Here is an 18,960-nt window from a genome sequence, read left to right on the forward strand (position 1 = left end):
TGAGTCTGCGGGTGTCTGCAAGGCCCCAAGTGTCATCTGCGGCTTAGGGTTTCACGGATTAGATTTTAAATGGTGTCTAGCCCGGCTGACATCAGCTCCCTCTCACACTCAGGCTCCAAAGAAATGTGGGGTTAGGGGGCTCCCTCTCCAGGCAGCCGCCCCGAGGCAGCTCTCGATAGTGGGGTGGGAGTTCGCTTGGGACAAACCTGCGGTTCTCTCACCTCCAGAGGAAGGTTCCCCGAGGCTTCTAAGAACGAACGGCTCAGATCCGTTCCTGCCACTGGCGTGAGCGTCACATGACGGGCACACTCGGTAGCTCCCGGCGCGAGTGGGGGCGGCGGCGAATCCCGCGCGGCCACCGGCGAGGGCGAGAGTCGGGGCCCACGTACAGCTATTTAAAACTTCATAAATTATAAACAAGCCGCCCTAGCCTTCGCCATAAATTCTGCTCTTTTTGAGCCTGCAATTAGTGTTAGGAAGCGCAGGAGTCTAAACACAACCAAACACCCTCTGAAGGGCCCAACTGCCCGAGGTTGCAAACGTTTATTTCCCGGTGCCACCCCCTCCGGACCCGAGGTCTGCACAAAGTCGCCTCCTCTCCCGCCACCGCCGGCGGTACACACCCGGCTGGGTTCCCGCTCTGCGAGGGCAGGTCACAATAGCTGCTCTATCGGCGGAGGCGCCCGCCTCCTCCCTCCCGGGTCTCGGAGAAGCAGAGAAAGAAGAGTGGGGGAGGGGAGCCCGGCCCGGCAATGGCGCCCCGGGCCCTGGCCTCTCCTTCTCCCGGGGAGAACCTGCAGCGGGAAGCGGCAAGCCGGCAGCGGAAGGAAACCGCCACCACTGCCTAAGGCTTCTTCACGGGAGCGGCGCGCGGGGGACCGTGGGGAGCGCATCATGGCCTGGAGGCTGCTGGCCCCTCACCGCCCGGCGCTGGGTCGAAGGCGCCGGGAGCAGCGGGTCTTCCGGCAGCGGCGGCGCCATTGTGCGCGCGGCTTCCCACGGGCCCCGCGGCGAGGAGGCCGCACAAAGGCTGCGCGGGGCCGACGCCGGCAGGTGGGAGGGGCCGGCCCTGCTCCTGGCGCTGGGCTCTGGGAGGTTTACTTCGCTGGCCCTAGGGGAGGAAAAGGCTCTTTGGCTCCGGCCTGGGCCAGCTCTGCCTTTTTCCCACAGGGAGGCTGTAGGGGATCCGCCTGGGTCCTTAAGGGGTCAGGGCCTCAAGCCCAGGCCCAAGGATGAGAGGTGGCATCCCTCATTTGGGAGCCCCTGGTTGTTCGGTGGAGACAATCAGACTTGAATTAAAGCAGGGTAGAGGGGAGATAGCTGGAACGGCCTGCTGGAAGATGGGAGGCGGGGTGGAGGGGGAGGGAGATTCAGGCAGAGGGAAGCTTGCCCTGGCTACCAGGAGAAACTCAGGACTCAGCCTGGAGTGGAAGGAGGAGTTGCAGCTGAGCTAGCCAGGGGCATGGGGAAGTTGCAGAGCAAAAGGGCTTAAGTGTAGTCCTGGCCCCTGGAAAAGTGGCAAGAAAGGGCGATTACACATTCCTACCTTCTGGCTCTCAGACCTCAGCCTCATCCAGGGACCTGACAGAGAAAAATCCACCTCTGATGGAATCATTAAGTTAACCATCCATTTGTACCATTTCTTTGTACAGTCTTTCAAATGAGAGAGAGGGAGAGAATACAGAGCCAGTACTTTCCCCTTGGTGCAACCCCATGCCTACTCCCTATCAGAGGCACATCAGCCAAATTGGTTTCCCAGGCCCCAGAGTCTGCTAACCTTGCTGAAGAGGATTTTTTTTTTTAATTTCTATTTGTAAGGAGTATTAAAAGATAGTGATTACCTGTACTAGCTACTCATTCCTCCTCCCTCCCCCATTCTGTACCAGCCAACTGACTAGTGAAGTGATCTTCTCAGCCAGCAGGCTTGGGAGCCTAGGCTTTCCATCTGTTGAGGTTTTTCATTAGGGAGGATGTGTGTGGGTGTAAGTTTGAATAACAAAGAGGAAACCCAACATTCTAATAAGTGTTTCTCTGCTTGACCTGGGGAAGCCAGAAGCTTGTTTGTCCCATTTCAAGGGAGAGTCACGGGCCTGTTTTGACATTATCTTCAGAAATAGTTGAAACTTCCTCCTGAAGTCAAGAATTGGTTAATCCCAGTTACAGATCCAGGAAGGTCCTCTTCATGTGGCAATTCCTGGCATTACTCTGGTCCTTCTTTCAGAAACTGTAAGAATAGGAAGAACAGAAGTTTGTATTAAATAAAAACAAAAAGAGATGCACAAGGCACCAGTCCCCACTGGCTGATAGCCTGATTACTTCAGGGCACTGCAACCTCCTAGAGAGGGTTTAGCTGAAGTCTGGGTGAGCAGACCCATCTCTAGACACTTTGGGAACAGGGAGCTGAGACTGAGTAACCCGCCAAATACTCTCCACCTCTGAGCATTGGCTCACCTAGATCTTTCTTGCGGAAGGTCTGGATGGAGACAAAAAAGAGGGTAGATGGAGCATCCACACTTACTGTATTGCTGGTGGAGAGGATCATCATAGAGGATGAAATCTTAGTTATCACTGTTCTCTCATCTTCTCCTCTAGCTACAAATGCCCTTATTGGGGGGGGGGGGGAGGACCTAAAGTTGGTGCCAAGTGGATTTATACACCTGGCCCAAAGCCCATGGCCTAAATAATCCCCTCAGGTCTCATACCCACCCTGGTAAGTTGGGAAAGTACAGAGACAATTCAAAGACCCACTTTCAGGCCAGGTCCAGCCTGAAACAGTGAACAAAAGGTTTCCACACATGAAAAGCCAGGGTAAATGGATGTCCAATCATTTGCAGTAGCAGAAGCAAGTGAGGGGTCCCCAGGAGATCAACACGGTGGGGGTACTACATAAGTCTTCCTGTCCTAGATCTTAAGGTAATATATCTCGACTGGCTGCTATATCTAGTCTGGATCATTTTATGGAAGAATAATCTCTGGAAAATGACAAGAATAGGATTTTAATATTAGTCAGAGCCCAAGGAGGAGATCTTAATTTCAATCAGAATCCATAGAGAACCCTGGTATAGATGAAGTGTTTTTGCGGGGAAGTGGGCCTAAAATCAGGCCAAGAACCTGTTGGGCCAGGGCCTTTTTGAAGGAGGGGGGAAGAATGTCCCTGACTTATGAGACAGGGAGAAGGCCTTTCGATGGCTCTATTGTTCAGAACGCGGCCCTACAAGTACCGCACCCCTCTCCACCTCCTCCTCCTCCTCCTCCTCCGCAAGGACCCAAGGGCCCAGCGAGCTGGAAACTGGGTCGGTTGAGCTGAGCTCGAGGCAGTGGCAGAGCCAAGACCGACCTCCCTCACCCTCGTCTGCTACCCCCTAGTGCCATCCCCGCCGCCGGCAGAAAACACACAAAGGACTCCTCCCACCCGTTCTCGAACCTGAGGACGCTCTGGGGAGGGGGCTGGCGTGGACCTCGAGTCTGAGCACCTCCCTCCCCCGCGGGGAACAATAGCCATCGCCTCCCAGTGGCGGTGGGGCGGTCGCGCGGCACAAAAGCCGGCTCGGCCCGCGCCATGTGACGCGCGCTCGGCCGCTCTCCCGGCGGCGGCGGCGGCGGCGGCCGCAGGCTGCTCAGCGCGGCGGCGGCGGCGGCGGGCGGGCGGGTGTTCCTGATCCACCTGGAACACTTTCGGGAAGACAAACGGTGAGTTAATCACCCAACCGGCTGGCGGCCGCGTCCCCCTGGCCCGCGGGAGGCCGGGGGAGGGGCGGGGTGAAGGCCCGCTCTGCGTGTGTGTCTGGGGTGGGGGCGGGAGAGGTTAGTCCTATTAAGAGTCCATCAATCACCCGTGTGCACTTTTCGCTCGACAGCGGCTCTTCCTACTTCGGAGCAAGTCCGGGCCAGCTGGGATTCGACCAGAAACCGCAGGCGGAGGAGACGCGGGCACGCAGGCTAAGGGCTCACGGAGGGCGCGACCCGCCGCCTCGCGCTCGGCGGGTCACCTCCTCGTCCCGGGGCCGCGCTGCCTCCCGCCGGCCCGGCCCGCAGGCCACGCAGGGCGCCCACACGCCCCCGACGTGCGGGCCCCCACGCCGCCCGGACCCACAGTGATTCTGCCTTCCCGCCCCCTGAGCACCTTCCGCTCGCCCCAGTGACACCCTTAAACGCTGCACTCCCCTCACAAAGGGGCAGATCCATCTCTGAAAGCGCCGACAAGAAAAATTTCAGAGGGTCGGAAGATTCTTGCAAACACTGTTTTATTTAAGCGTTTTATAAAAGCTGTCCGGGGGATTAGAATTCAGGGGAGAGGCTGAACTAGTTTAGTTCCCTCATTTACCTGCAGGAGTATTTGTAGGGGAGGAAGCAAGATTAGACTCCTATTGAACTTGGAACTAAACTTGAATGCCATTTAAAATAATAATAAAAATATACCTAAGACACCAACCACAGTGATATACCTCTTCTCTCTTCTATGAGGGCAGGGAAGAATTGGAGTATTTTTACTTCAGCTCTTTGGGGTTCATTTTAGAAACACTATAAAGGGATAGACAACAAGCTGGGGGGGAGGCAGTCTTCAGCCTCAGAGCTTTTCAGAGTAGGAGGGCCTGGGTGAGTGGGTGGGGGAGAATTCTTATACCCACTCTTGAGTGGTACCTGTTGTCCACTGTAAATTCTAGAGAGTTCTGGGCTACCCTCTCTTTTAACCTTCTTTCTGAGTAATATCAACTGAGAAGTTTCTGAAGTTAAATGTGGTGCCTCAGCCCATGGGAAATGGCCCCTGAAGGGTAGAAAATCCCAACTTTTTCCCACTCCCCTCAGTCCTCTTCTCTCTCACCATCCTCTTGGGTGGAAATAACATGCTCTGGAGAAATATTCTACTATCATTTTTCCTCAGATAGATATAAACTGAAGCATTAAGCCTTGCACAGTGTCCTATACTCCTCTGGCAATTAAAATACTGGTCCCCTTGTCCTTGATTCAGAGTCCTCTCTCCTTTCACCAAATGTACTGAAACAGCTCTTTTGTGCACTGTGCTGGACTCTGCGATACAACATTTAGTCACCACTGGTGTGTGCCCTTTGATCTACTGGGGGAGAAAAAGAATCCTAAAGCAGTGTGACAGATGCTATAACAGAGGTATGGCCAAACTGTTCCTGGAATACAGAGAAGGAACCACTATCAGTATTGCAGTGTCAAGAAAGGCTTCTCAGAGGAGGTGAATTGGGGTCTCTGAGGTATAGGAGTTATTTTAGGCCCAGGAAGAAGGCACATACCATATGTGCTGAAGAGAACAGCATATACAAAGCAGGGAGGGAAGAAAGAGCAAGGTCTGGACCTGGAACAGAGACAGGAGCTCAGCGTGGGCATCGGGCTGGACAGAGAGACCATGGTAAGAAATCTAGACTTAACATGTAGGCAGTGGAGAGCCACTGAAGGTTTTAAGCTGGGACATGAGGTTATCTATTTGGAAAGCTAGCTTTTGGGAGTCCTGTGTCTGCCTGAAGAAAGGAGTTAGAAAACAAGAAGAACAGAGGCGGAGGAGTTCCTGTTGTGGTTCAGCGGTTAATGAACCCATCAAGCTAGTATCCACGAGAATGCAGGTTCAATCCCTGGCCTTGCTCAGTGGGTTAAGGATCCCGCATTGCTGTTGCCGTGACGTGTGGTGTAGGTCACAGACATGGCTTGGATCCCATGTTGGCTATGGCTCTGGCGTAGGCTCAGATTCGATCCTACCTGGGAACCTCCATATGCCTTGGATGTGGCCCCAAAAAGACAAAAAAAAAAAAAAAAAAAAAAAATCAGAGGGGAAGGCTAGAGAGGAAGTAATAAGGATAAAGAAGATAGGATAGGCCTTTAGGAGGAAGAATTCACAGGGCTTGGTAATCAGTTGGATGAGTGAAAGAGGAGCCATGGATGTAAATCCCTAGGTTTTGATTTTGAGGGCCTGAGGGGGCAGTCAGGCCATCCACCAAAATGAATAGCTGAGGGGGAAGAAAAGACTCTGTGCAAGGGAAATGCATGCGTTCAGGTCTTCTCTTTAGGTCTATGTACATTGTCTTCTGCTTTCTGCTTTGCTAACTGGTACAATGTGTGACCCTAAGAAATGTACCTCATCTTTCTGGCCTTCAATTTCATTAGCAATGAAACAGTCAATAAAGATATCCACCTCATAAGTTTATCATTAGAGCTGTGTGTGTGTGTGTGTGTGTGTGTGTAGGTATTTTCTTCACCAGCTCAAAGGATCCTATATAAAGCTAAAAGCTAGGGAAAACATCCTCTTATCCACATCATGCTGATCAATACTTATATCCTGGGTGGCCAGTGAGGAATAAGTCTCAGGGAAACTAAAAACAACACCCTACTGCTTCCCAGATATTGAGTCCAAGTTAATGCTTAGGACTAGGTCAGATCAGATTGCTAATCACAGCCCCCAGCATTTCCGGAGGGTACTCTCCAGGGGAACATGCAGAAATGTGGTCTCAGTATCAGACCCCAAAGAGGAGGCCTCTTAGCAGATGTCTGAAAGCTTCTGTGCATTTTTATACCATGTGCCTTTCAGGGGATGCACGAGGCCACCCATTCTCTTGTTCAAAGAGAAGCTCCTTAACCTTCCTTGTGGCACAGTGTAGTGGGAAAGAGTGCTGGACATCTGACCTTGGCCATTTACACTGGATGTGACTACAGTGAGTTGTTTTATCTTTTTTCAGTGTCAGTATTAGCATTAGCATTTGTGAAAGAGAATTATGATAGGATCAAGTAAGATAATGAAAAGTGACATTTTTGGAGATGCTGTAGGGTAAATAAAAGGTATTATTTTTCACTTATAAGATTGGCAAAAATAAAAACTCACGGACTTGGTACGGATGTGAGGAAATATGAGTTCTCATATGTTGCTGGTATAAATATAAATTGATTCACCTCCAAGGAGTGCAATTTAGCAATATATATCACAATAGCCAGTGCACATACTTTGGACCAAGTAATTTCACATTGAGGAAATTTTCTAAAAGGCAAAATGTGTTTGTAACACCGAAAGACTGAAAAGAAGCTAACGCCCATTAATAAGGGCCTGGCTAAATAAACTGTGGTAGGTGTACACAATAAACCATAAAGGTATCAAGATAAACTAGGAAGTTCTGTATGCATTTCTGTGAAATGACCTTCAAAGATACAATGAGGGGAAAGCACGGTGCAGCAGGGCCTTGTATTACGCTATCATTTATGTAAATGTGGGGAGATTATATCCATATCTACCTATAATTATAGAGATATATAGTATTTCTGGAAAGATACACTCATAAAATTGGTGAAGAAACTCATAAATTGGTGTCCATGTGAAGGGGAACTTAGTGGCTAGGGACGGGTGGGAGAAAGACTTTCTCGGTGCATGCCCTTTTGTACTTTTTGCATCTTGAACCATGTAAATTTAAATTTATTACCTATTATAAAAGAGGGGGGAAAAAAGATCAGGACAAGTATAACTGACCTGGGGTACCTGTGTGTGTTCACATTTGTCTGTATCTGTACTTGCCTATCCAACTACGTTAATCTAGGGACACCTCTTGTTTTGCCCTCCCAGGGCCTGATGCTGATCAAGCTCAAGAGGAAATGAGGGGATCCTCTACCCTTGCTTGGTGGAGGAGGGGTGGGGACCCCAGCTCAGCTCTGCCCTTTCTTGCAGGAGCAGCTCAAGGTGGGGCCTCAGAAGTCTGGGGCACAAGTTTAGCAAACAAATGGCCAGTTGAGGGCTGCAGGCCTCCCAGTCAGCCCTTGGGGGGGGGGCAGAGAACTGTGGTCCCCATGAACACCGCTCTGTTGCTCAGCATGGAGGCTGCCACCAGGCAGAAGGGAGGCCGCCTGACTCCCTGCTCTTTGCAGACTGTGGAGACCCAAGTTGGTTCCCTCATTTTTTGTAGTATGGCTCTGCCTTTTAACTTCTGAGTAAAAAATGTAACTTCCCCACTAAAAGGAGGGGTTTGAGGTCGCTTATCTCGATAGGGCCTTCTAGCATTGACATTTTAGGCTGTGAAAGGTCAATCTTTAGCCAGAGGAAGAGTTACAACTTGGCCAAAGGGCTGCTGGCCTCCTCTGGATCCTGAGGGTGCAAACGCTCATTCCAGACAATTCGAGAGAGAGAGAGAGAGAGAGAGAGAGAGAGAGAGAGAGAGAGAGAGAGAGAGAGAGAGAGAGAGGAAGTGAGAGTTGGCTCCTCTCTCTGGAGACTCTCATTCCTGCTCCTTCCTTCTTCCCATTGCCTCAGAACCACTCAGTTTTCTCTGAAGGGATTGCGAGAGACAAGTCTCTTTCTTTTATTCCCCCCCCTCAATATTCTCAAAGCCAAATTAGGGAAGCAGCAAGGAAAAGTGAGCTGAGTCCCTGTGAAGCACTATTTTGTCAGCAAAACTTGGAAAACTCCTATTGACTACTTTTAAATTATATTTTCTGGAAAGTCAATCCAAGGACGTAAGTTTGACCTTGACCTTGACCCCTCTGCCCCTACCACCCAACAGGCTTCTGGACACTTTTCAGGTATAATCCTGCTCTAGGAGCTGTGAGCTCTTATTATGCAGGTCAAGGATCACCCCTCTCTCCCCACACTGCCCCCCACCCAGAAATTTTCAAAGTGTGATTCTTGAGAACCCTGCTTTAGAGTCACCCAACAGGCTTATTAAAAAAAAAAGACTCCTGGACCTACTGGATTAGAATCTTGGGGATGGGGAGTGAGTGGGGGCTGAGGAACCTGTGCATTTAAACAAGCTTCTCTGGTGATTTCCACCCACATGAAGTGGTACTGGGAGCCAATAATCTAAGGATATCCTTTAGCCAACATTAGTCATGGTGATGACACACCATTCTGTCCATTTTTATTTCTGCCCAATAAACATTTTTCGAATGCCTCCCGGGTGCTAGGCATGAGCTTGACCCATGAGCCTTTCATTCACAGAGCTCTCAGGGAAAGGCACAGCATACTCAGCTGTTTTCCTCAGGGAGGGTCCTGTTATCAGACTTCTGAAAGGTTTAGAACTCCTGTCCTTAGGATCCCTTTCATCCCTACCTCTATCTTGGGCCAGAAGGATGCTGCAGAGGACTGCAAATCTTGCTTAAGCAAAAAGCACCCCTCCTTTTCTTTCTTTCTTCCTTCCTTCCTTCCTTCCTTTCCTTTCCTTTCTTTCTTTCTTTCTTTCTTTCTTTTTCTTTCTTTTTTTCCACTTTTTTAGGGCCACACCCGTGGCATATGAAAGTTCCCAGGCTAGGGGTCAAATTGGAGCTAGAGCTGCCGGCCTATACCACAGCCTCAGCAATGCCAGATCCAAGCCCTGCCTGCGACCTACACAAGAGGTCATGGCAGTGCTATATCCTTAACCCACTGACTGAGGCCAGGGATCAAACCTGCATCTTCATGGATGCCAGTCAGATTCGGTTCTGCTGAGCCATGACAGCAACTCCAAAAGAACCCCTCTTTTTAACCAAACAAGTGAGAATCTTTCTATCCTTTGGGGCTGTGGAGCCAAGAGTTTGCGTGTGCTCAAGCATCTCCAAGGGCTAAAACCGGCTTGTGGAGGGGCGTTGTAAGAAGCTTCTTATGAACAACTGTAAATACACAGAAGACCAGACTGCCACCCTCCAGCACTGGTGTGTGCAAAAAAAGAAGCTTGTTTAAATGAGAGAGAAAGGTAGTCATGGGGGTGGGTAGGAGGGTGACTGCCTCTTGAGCAGGGTGGGAGAGATTTCAAAGCATTCCTACATCAAACACAACCTGGCAATCAGGCCCCTTGGCTGTCACCTCCTGCTGAGAACTCACAGCACCAGGACCCAGCAGGGCAAGTGGCCCTGAGGAATCTACGACTTGAACAAGCAATAAAATCGGTAAGACATTTCTCCCATACTCTGTGAACTTCTAGAAGACAAACTTTAAAGTCAAAATATCCTATGGACATATACTTTATACACATGCTTGCTCCTAATACTATAGTCCAATAACTTCTTAGAAAATTATAGATTCATATTTACCTAGAGTAGATTAGTAGTATAGCTAAGACCTGTGCCAAAAATGAATCATTCATTTGTTCTCATGGTTTGAGAATATATATATATATATATATATTTTTTTTTTTTTTTTACTCAGCCTAACCCTCCCCTAACAAAAGTTCTTACATAGTCGGTTCTTGGCAAATGTTTATTGAATCTGAGTCTGAGATGATCAGAGTCCTGACTTTCAGTCTGAACAAGAACCAGCTCAGGACTGGAGATGGCAACTCTAAGCTCCAAGGAGTAGAATATGCCAAAGGCTGGGAGATTGATTGGAGCAGAGAGAAGGGTGAACAGAATGTAGCTCCCTGTATACAATTATCAGGCAACTGTTAATGGGTCTGAACCAAGATTGAACACCCCACCTACACACTCAGCTACGGTTGTGAAAATAACACAATTAAAAATAAAAAAAATCTCATTCTCTTTCAGGACACTTTCTTCTCTCTGCAAAAGCTCAATCTCCAAAATTTTGCTTGGATAGATAGCGTGGGACAGCTCATGGGTACTTCGAAGTCAATGCTTAATGGCGACAGTAAGGACCCAGCCTTTGTTCCAAATGCTTAGCAGCAAAAACCGGGTCCTTGTTGCAATGAAGCTTGTCAAGGTGCACCTAGGCTGACTGTTTTCCCTGAAACCTCAGAGAAAAGGCCCTTAATGTGATAGGTTTTGGTCAGATTTGCCAGAAAATCAGGCTGAGTTTTCTGTCTGACATCTTTCTCTAGAAAAGTTTACAAGGCCACCCTTCTTTCGTGACCTCCTGGGGCCTCTGGATCTAGATGTTGCCATCAGATGAGTACGTTTGGAGAGCGAGTCTTATAGTTTTGAGACAGGAGTGTGAGAGCTGAGACATTATGCTGGGGCAATGAGTCTAGCCAGTGGGGGGGATGATGGGGCATTGTGAACTCAGGAGCATCTGACCTGCTGATACTTTTGCATTAAGGGCACAGAAGGAGGACAGTGAAGAAATGCATCCACATTTGGAGCCTGAGCTAGCTCTGCAGAGGTCTGTCATTTCCCAACCAAGGTGCTAGAGAAGAGCCTTTATTTTTCTCTTTTTCAAAACCATTTAAGACCTTTGTCATGTGACAAGCTACAGAAGATAACTGAAGTATCACTATCAAGTCTGAAGGGCTATTTTCAGCAGAGGATTTTATTTCCCAATTCAATCTAAGAACTTCCGCAGTGCAGGAACACCAGATCCCTTCAGCTTTGTGCTCACTCCTTTGTGCTGCCTCTACCTACCGCCTCCCCTCCTGGCTCAACCCTCCTCCATCTTGGCTCAACTTCAGCATCACCACTGGTAATACTTTTGGTGCAGCTTTGTTTATGCACAAGTTCACATCACTGTAAGGAACTGGCTCCCTGGACTGTGATGGCTCCTATTTTCCAGACTTCCTCAGAGTGGAAATTTAGGCAAGGGCTCAATCGCTCTTTCATGACAAGTGGATCAGTAAAACAATAATAAAACCTCGGTCATCATAACTCAGCGGCTGTAATAGATCAAGTTTTCAAGAGCACTTGAATAAGCTAAGAGTAGACTCTTTATTCACACAGAGTTTTAGGAAACCACCCTCTTTCTTTACTGCTGTGTGTAAATAACATTTATTGAATTTGTTATTTCTTTCTACAGCCCCAAAGAGGGAAACTTTTTTTTTTTAATGCTCAAGGAAGTTGCAAAGTCTGTCAATGTAAAGCTTGTCTTTGTAACCCTTCTACTGTTCATTTCCTGTGCCAACTGCATTTTTTATTTCCCGTCTCTCTACACTCAGTAAACAAAACCATATTATCAAGGGAAAGATGTGAGCCCATTAACATTGTGAGCCCTCAGATTTCACTCGCAAGAGACGACGCAGCACTTATCTGATGGAACAGAAGCTTTAATTGCTTCGAGGTACAAGCCCGTCCAAACCTCTGAGATCTGACTGGTCCCTGGGAAAGCTTTGCACCCTGGAGCCAAGCGCCTGGAGGAAGCGTGCGTAGCACGGGTGCGTGCGCCAGCCTCCCGGGGAGGAGCACAACAAGCATTCCACTCCTAGGACAGATTCTTTATTTTGACAACCCCTAGTCAGATGAAGAAATCTGCTAAACGTCTCACAAGGCAGAAACTTTATCTTCAGTTCAAATGGAAACCTGGCACTCCAACACTAGCCTTTATCACGCCGCCACAGATATAAGGAGTGGAAGAGACTGGAGGGAATGCTGCGAAGTAATGTGAAAATCCAGTCTAAAAGTGAAGGTTTTGTGCCGCCCCAGGTACACAGCACTTACAGAAGAAAAATTTGTCTCAAGAGTCGGAGAGAAGGGGGAAAAGGAGGGAAAATTAAACATATACTCAGGTTTAGGAGAGCGATCATATCAGTGCCAAGAAAACTGAAAGCGCATAGGGCTCAGAGAAAAGGGGAGAAACTTTACCTTCTCTGGAAGAGGGCTAGGAGCGACCCCCAAGGGCTGAGCGCCACGCACTCTTTTAACCCTTTCCACGTCATGGTGCCCACATCCGCAACCGAGGGACCAGCCACCCAAGATGCAGAAGAAAAGGCTCTCGAGCCCCCCCCCCCCCCCAGCCTCTCGTCCTCACTGGAGCGGTCAGTCCTGCGTTTCTGCCCCGCCCCGCCCCCAACCTGGTCCATACCTGTCCGGGGAGCAGGCATCCCACGTTCTCGTCCCGCCCTTTCTAGGTAGCTTGTGGGCCGTACGGCTCTCCTCCCGGCCTGGGTGCTCAGGGCGGCGGCCACCCGCGGGTTTGGCAAAGTTGGCAGCGGGGCAGGCGCGTGGAGCCGCGCGCCAGTCGGGACCGGCGCCGTGCGGGGACGGCGCCCATTGGCCGGCCAGCGCCACGTGGCCACCCTCGCCGCTATATTAAGCCACTATTTACCCCCGGTTCGCTTGCCATGGCTCGGCGAGGGCCGCTCGGCTAGTGAGCGAAGGCTGAGTGACGCAGACCACGGCAGTCCTGCCGGCCCCGAATCCCGGCCGGCGCGCTCAGGTGGGTGGGCTGGAGCCATGAGCTCCTACCTGGACTACATGTCGTGCGGCCGCGGCAGGGGCGGCGGCGGCGACGTGCTGAGCTTCGCTCCCAAGTTCTGCCGCGCCGACGCCCGGCCCGTGGTCTTGCAGCCCGCTTTACCCCTGGGCAGCGGCGACGGCGCCTTCGTCAGCTGTCTGCCCCTGGCCGCGGCCAGAGCGGCGCCCTCGCCCCCGACTGCCCCAGCGCAGCCTCCCGCGCCGGCTCCGGCCCCGCCCGCGTACGCGCCGTGCCCCCTGGAGGGGGCCTACGAGCCGGGCGCCGCACCTGCCGCGGCTGGGGGCACGGACTTTGGCCTTCCGGGGCCCGGGCCCGCGTACGACTTCCCGTGCGCTCTCGGGCGGCCGGCCGACGACGGCGGGGCGCACGTCCACTATGCCACCTCGGCCGTCTTCTCGGGCGGCGGCTCCTTCCTCCTCAGCGGCCAGGGGGATTACGTGGCCTTCGGCGAGCCCGGCCCCTTCCCCGCGTGTCTCAAAGAGCCGGCCGACGGCCACTCCGGGGCCTTCCAGACCGCGTCCCCAGCCCTCGGCGCCTACCCCACATCTGCGTCCCCGGCCTCTGGCCTCCCCGCCGCCTTCAGCACGTTCGAGTGGATGAAAGTGAAGAGGAACGCCCCGAAGAAAAGTAAGTACTTGGGCTCTCGACGGACAGGACGCGACTGGGGTTGGGGACGGAGGCTGCCCCGCGGAATTGCCCCGGGGGTGTTTTGCAGCTGTCCCTCTGGACCGCGGTTTGGGCGCGGTCCGAGGCAACACTAAAGTAGGAGAATTCCATTGAGCGTGCCCAGAGTGCCAGGCGTTGAGAAAATTGCAGGAAGGAGCGCTTCTCTCTTGGCTCAACTGAGACCCAGGAGGATCTCGCGCTGTGGCTTTGATTCTCATGTAGCCCAAGCCTCTCCCTAGTTGCGTCTCCGCGTCCTCTGACGCCCCTGTCTTTACGTTGCAGGCAAACTCGCCGAGTATGGAGCAGCCAGCCCCCCCAGCGCGATCCGCACGAATTTCAGCACCAAGCAACTGACAGAACTGGAGAAGGAGTTTCATTTCAATAAGTACTTAACTCGGGCCCGACGCATCGAGATAGCCAACTCATTGCAGCTGAATGATACCCAAGTCAAAATCTGGTTCCAGAACCGCAGGATGAAACAGAAGAAAAGGGAACGAGAAGGGCTTTTGCTGTCAGCCACCCCCGTGGCTTCCCTCCAACTTCCCCTCTCAGGAACGAGCCCCATCAAATCTGGCAAGAACCCGGGGAGCCCTTCTCAGGCCCACGAACCTTCATAAAGTTTAGTCATGAGGCCGAAGAACCATGGCCTGCAGAATTCATAGGCCACCCCACCACTACCTGGACTTATTAGCTCAGTTTGAGATGGTGGTGGGCATGGGCAGAAATAATAGAGGTTTCACTTGGGAGAACTATCTTAAGTGGCTTCTGAGTTCCAGGCTGTGGGTATACAGATGCTAATTTAAAGTCTCTAAAGTCACTTATTTGTGTCTTATCAGGGAAATGGTGCCCAGCCCTGCTGCTATGTTGTCTTAGTTGTATGCAATTCTCGGTGCAGAGTGGCAGAGCATTCCTTGCTGAGCTCTGCCAAGCCTCTGGTGTGCTCAGAAGAAGCATCTACTCAAAGTTTTATCTGGTTTTAATTTAAAAGACTAGGCGACATGTATTCAGCTTCTAGAGATGCCTAAAGCTAGTTATAGGTAGGGCCTCCCTAATGTAGCTAAGCTGCTTCAACAATGGTCTTCACATTTGCACTGCAGCCTTTTCCCCCCTTTTCTTTAAAAAGCAGTTTCTACCTCTTCATGTGCCTGAGTGAAGATACAATCGCTGTTTAGTTGGTAGCTGAAGAAATCCACAGGGTGGATTAAGATCCTAAGCTATACGTTGACACCAGTTACTCAAACTTGAATGTAAATATATACAGTATGTATATTTTTTAAAAGGTTTGCTTGCAATGAACTTATATGTGACATTTAATGTCATAGCATGTGAAGGGTTTGAACTTTTTTTTGTAATAAAAATTACAGAATCTGCTACTCTTTGCTTTTCTTTATGCTCCTTTATTTTGATTATCTTTCTCTAAAGCTGATTCAGTTTCTTCTTTTTGGAATTTCTTGATTCTGCTCTGGGATTTGTTACATTGATAACAACCTTCTGACAGGTTGTGTATGTGAAACAGGGACAATTATCTGAGCAGTTTAAGAGAGAAAAAAGCCCTATTCTTCCCAATATCCAAGTCAGTATGAAAGTATTTCCTTCCTTAAATGCAGGTTATGTAGACTGCATATTAAGTTTAGATGTCCACTGCAGGATGTTGTAAAGCCAAGGAGACACTGCAGAGAGATCTCCTTTTGTCTCCTGCTCTCACAAAAGGAAGAAGAAAGGCACCTTGAAAACTTTGTTAGTTGATTAGTGTTTTCTGAGAAAGGCAGCTACACATCAGAAAGTCTCAGTGGCTGAATTCCCTTTTCCAAAGTCAAGAATTACTGAGTCTAGGAGAGGCCAGTAGTCACAACTTTCCACTTCCTATAACCCAGACTGAGCATCAAAGCTTATAGAGCACACAGGTGCCTTTCTTTTTTTAAAAAAATATATGTTTAGGCATTCCCGCTGTGGTGCAGTGGGTTAACAATCTGACTGGCCTTCCATATGCTGTGGGTACAGCCATTAAAAAATTTATGTATGTATAATATATATATTTTATGCAGCCATTTAAAAATTATATATATTCAAATGAACTCTTTGGAAGAAGTACAAGCACAAAATTTGAAAGTTGTCAAGAAGCTTGGTGATAAAAAACTAAACTTATTTCCACCCAGCCCCCCAGTTCCCAATCCTGAAAGCACCTGTGGTTGAGAAGCCTTTTATGTAACTTTATATAAATGTTACTTGAAAAACTGTGTGCTAATACACAAAATCAAGTGGATATTTGGGGCAGTTGTTGGGGGGCAAGTCATTTTCCCCATATAGATAGCTCTAGCCATATGAAAGGCTTAAATGCCCCAAATTATCCAGACAAGAGCCTCAGCTCTCCTTTTAACTTTATTTCAAGGTTCTGGTGTAGTACTTCAACCCAGCAATTCAGAAGTCTACTAATTGTGGAGGAATACTTTTCTTATAAAACAGTAGTGTTATTCATTGTCTTAGAAGATTGAAATTACACTTTGATTCCTGTCCTTTGCACCCACAGTTTAATGGAATTGAAGAAATAAAATTAGCAGCTCTAACAAACTCAGCTGATTAGGAGGGAAAGATATCACTTACAAAGCAGGTCTGTCAATATTATTCTTATCTGCCCTTCACTAACTTGAGGTTAATCCGATCTTGTTTGAGACAACAGCCACCCCCTCCCCCAAAAGTCCCCCCCCTCAACTCTGTGGCTAATTGAAAGGACTTGTTACAGAGTTGTGATCTGCTGGCTCACAGCTGTCTCCAGGCTTCCCCTGCAGTGGTGTTTGATAAGAATGTTTCCTTCTTGATAAGCATTCAAATGTATACCTAAACAACAACAACAACAAAATACCAACACTGCTTGGTCATTTCCTTAATCTACCACTCTTTTCTCTGAGAAAATAAAGCTTTTCCTTTTGAAGCTACTACTAGCACTTAGCCCTGATGGATGTCTTCCCTGATGAAGGTGGCTGTTTTGACATAGTATGACGCTGTTCTATGAATCAGGCCAATATTAACTATTTTTTTTTCCCAACCCCAGGGATCTTTAAAAGCTTTCTTAATGCAGATCACTATACAGCTATATTCAGTATTAGGGAGAGTCCTGGCTGGAGATGGGGACAAACTATGTAACTTCCGAGGTCCCTTCTAGTGATGAAAATGCACCAGAAAACAATTCAGTGACTTCTGCCCATTTAAGGCCTATCACTGGAAGAGAGTTCTGTTCTAAGAAAGCAAATGCAGCCCCTAGGATTACAGTGATACTGTGTTTACATAGGAAAAGTGGATTTTAGACATTATTATAGAGCTCATCAGTGGGGGTGCTTTGCCCATGTGGATGTTTGTAGAATACTCCCCTTCCCATTATTCAATATTGTGTTATTTTGAATCAGATCTTCCGTGAAGTATGACAGTAATCACACAAACTGTGAAAATGCTAAAACAATCCATCCCATTTCTATTTTATAAGATTGCGAACTAAATATGCTAATTTACCCTCTAGCAACTTGTTACGAGGATGAATACACAGTGGACAGTTCTGTCTGTTATATAATTAACTATTCACTGTTCCTTTGTCTTCACAAAAATGACCATGTGTCTATTTTTCTGGATTCAGGATAGTTGGGAGTGAGGAAGAAGAAATAAAGCATTTAATAATACAAAAAAATTTCCACTACTTAACTACTAGCAAACAAAGGACTTGCCAATGTAAAAAATTAAAGCAATGTCACCTAGATCCTCAAAAGATGAATTGTATGGATTTATTCTGCCTCACTAAGACCAGAAGAGTTTATGTCTGATTATCATGTCATCAAAAAAGAGGAGCAGGTTCAGAAGAGTTGCTTTAACTCTGAAGTTCTTAATTATTTCTTATGGCCAAACAAGTGCTCTATATTTGTTGAATATTGAATTTGGAAACCTCAGAACCTAATCAGGTTCAGAGAGATGTTTGGTTTGACCACAGACCTCTCAACAAGAAAAATGCCCATTGTTAAAAGTTTATTTGTGGTTTTAAAGTGAAACCCATACTGGACATATCTCACAAATAATGATAAATCTCCATCTAAATAGCAATCAAGATTTTCATGGTTTTGATTTCTATAGCATATTTCCAGGACATGAACATGTAATAAATAGTTCTATTTAATATTAGTACTATTAGATCAAATAGTTCTATTTAACATCTCACAACTGCTTCTGAAGTTATACTTACTATGCAAAAATATGATTTCAATAGAATCTAACTAAATTCAATAATTACCAAGAAGAAAGAAATCCTAAATATTGGTATGAAAGGAAGTTTGTTACTTACATTGAAAAGTTTTATTATCTCTTCTATTTTTTTAGGGCTGCACCTGTTGCACATGGAGGGTCCCAGGCTAGGGGTCGAATCAGAGCTACAGCTGCCAGCCTACATCACAGCCACAGCAACGCCAGAGCAGTACTGAGTGAATTTTCCAGTAGGTCTTTGTTCCAGGTCTGTTTTATATGTAGTAGTGAGTACATGTCAATCCCGCCCCCTAATTTATCTTTCTCCCCACTCCGCATTTCCCCTTTGGTAAACATAAGTTTGTTTTTGTTTTTTGTCTTTTTGCCTTTTCTGGGGCCGTACCCAAAGCATATGGAGGTTCCCAGGCTAGGCGTTGATTTGGAGCTGTAGCTGCCAGCCTACGCTACAGCCACAGCAACGCAGGATCCAAGCCGCGTCTGCGACCTACACCACAGCTCACAGCAACGCCAGATCCTTAACCTGCCGAGTGAGGCCAGGGATCGAAACCACAACCTCATGGTTTCTAGTCAGATTTGTTAACCACTGAGCCACAATGGGCACTCTAAGTTTGGTTTTGAAATCTTTGTTTCTGTTTTGTTCTGATGGTCTTACTGATATAGGTGATAAATGTAAAGGACATCAAAATAGTGGTCATTGTAATAGTTAATAGCGGGTTTGTGATAGCTAATAAAGCAGGTCACTGACATTTTTGAGGCATTTCTAGACGGCCCTAGACTACTCAGCAGATTCCATTCTTAGGAGTTTTATACAGCCTGAACTATAATTTGAGGGAAATCCTTTAAGAAAACAACCCTCAAAATCCTAAATACGTGGAGTTCCCGTCGTGGCTCAGTGGTTAGCGAACCTGACTAGCATCCATGAGGACAACGGTTTGATTCCTAGCCTCACTCAGTGGGTTAAGGATCCCATGTTGCTGGGAGCTGTGGTGTAGGTCCCAGATGCGCCTCGG

At 48.3% G+C, this 18,960-nt stretch overlaps 1 protein-coding gene across 1 annotated transcript; it reads left to right on the top strand.

Annotated features, from left to right (window-relative positions):
- On the top strand, window positions 12,674–15,082 carry HOXD1 (homeobox D1). The gene is made up of 2 exons (XM_001925017.5): window positions 12,674–13,672; window positions 13,994–15,082. The coding sequence occupies exons 1-2, from the start codon at window positions 13,024–13,026 to the stop codon at window positions 14,326–14,328; spliced, it is 984 nt and encodes a 327-aa protein (XP_001925052.2). The 5' UTR covers window positions 12,674–13,023; the 3' UTR covers window positions 14,329–15,082.

The sequence above is a fragment of the Sus scrofa genome, chromosome 15 (assembly GCF_000003025.6).
Source record: "Sus scrofa isolate TJ Tabasco breed Duroc chromosome 15, Sscrofa11.1, whole genome shotgun sequence".
Classification (NCBI taxonomy): domain Eukaryota; kingdom Metazoa; phylum Chordata; class Mammalia; order Artiodactyla; family Suidae; genus Sus; species Sus scrofa.

Excerpts from the sequence above, each read along its gene's own strand:
- HOXD1 (XM_001925017.5), top strand. The coding sequence starts at position 13,024 with ATGAGCTCCTACCTGGACTACATGTCGTGCGGCCGCGGCAGGGGCGGC. Across the intron at positions 13,673-13,993 it reads GAGGAACGCCCCGAAGAAAA|GCAAACTCGCCGAGTATGGA; the intron begins GTAAGTACTTGG and ends TTTACGTTGCAG.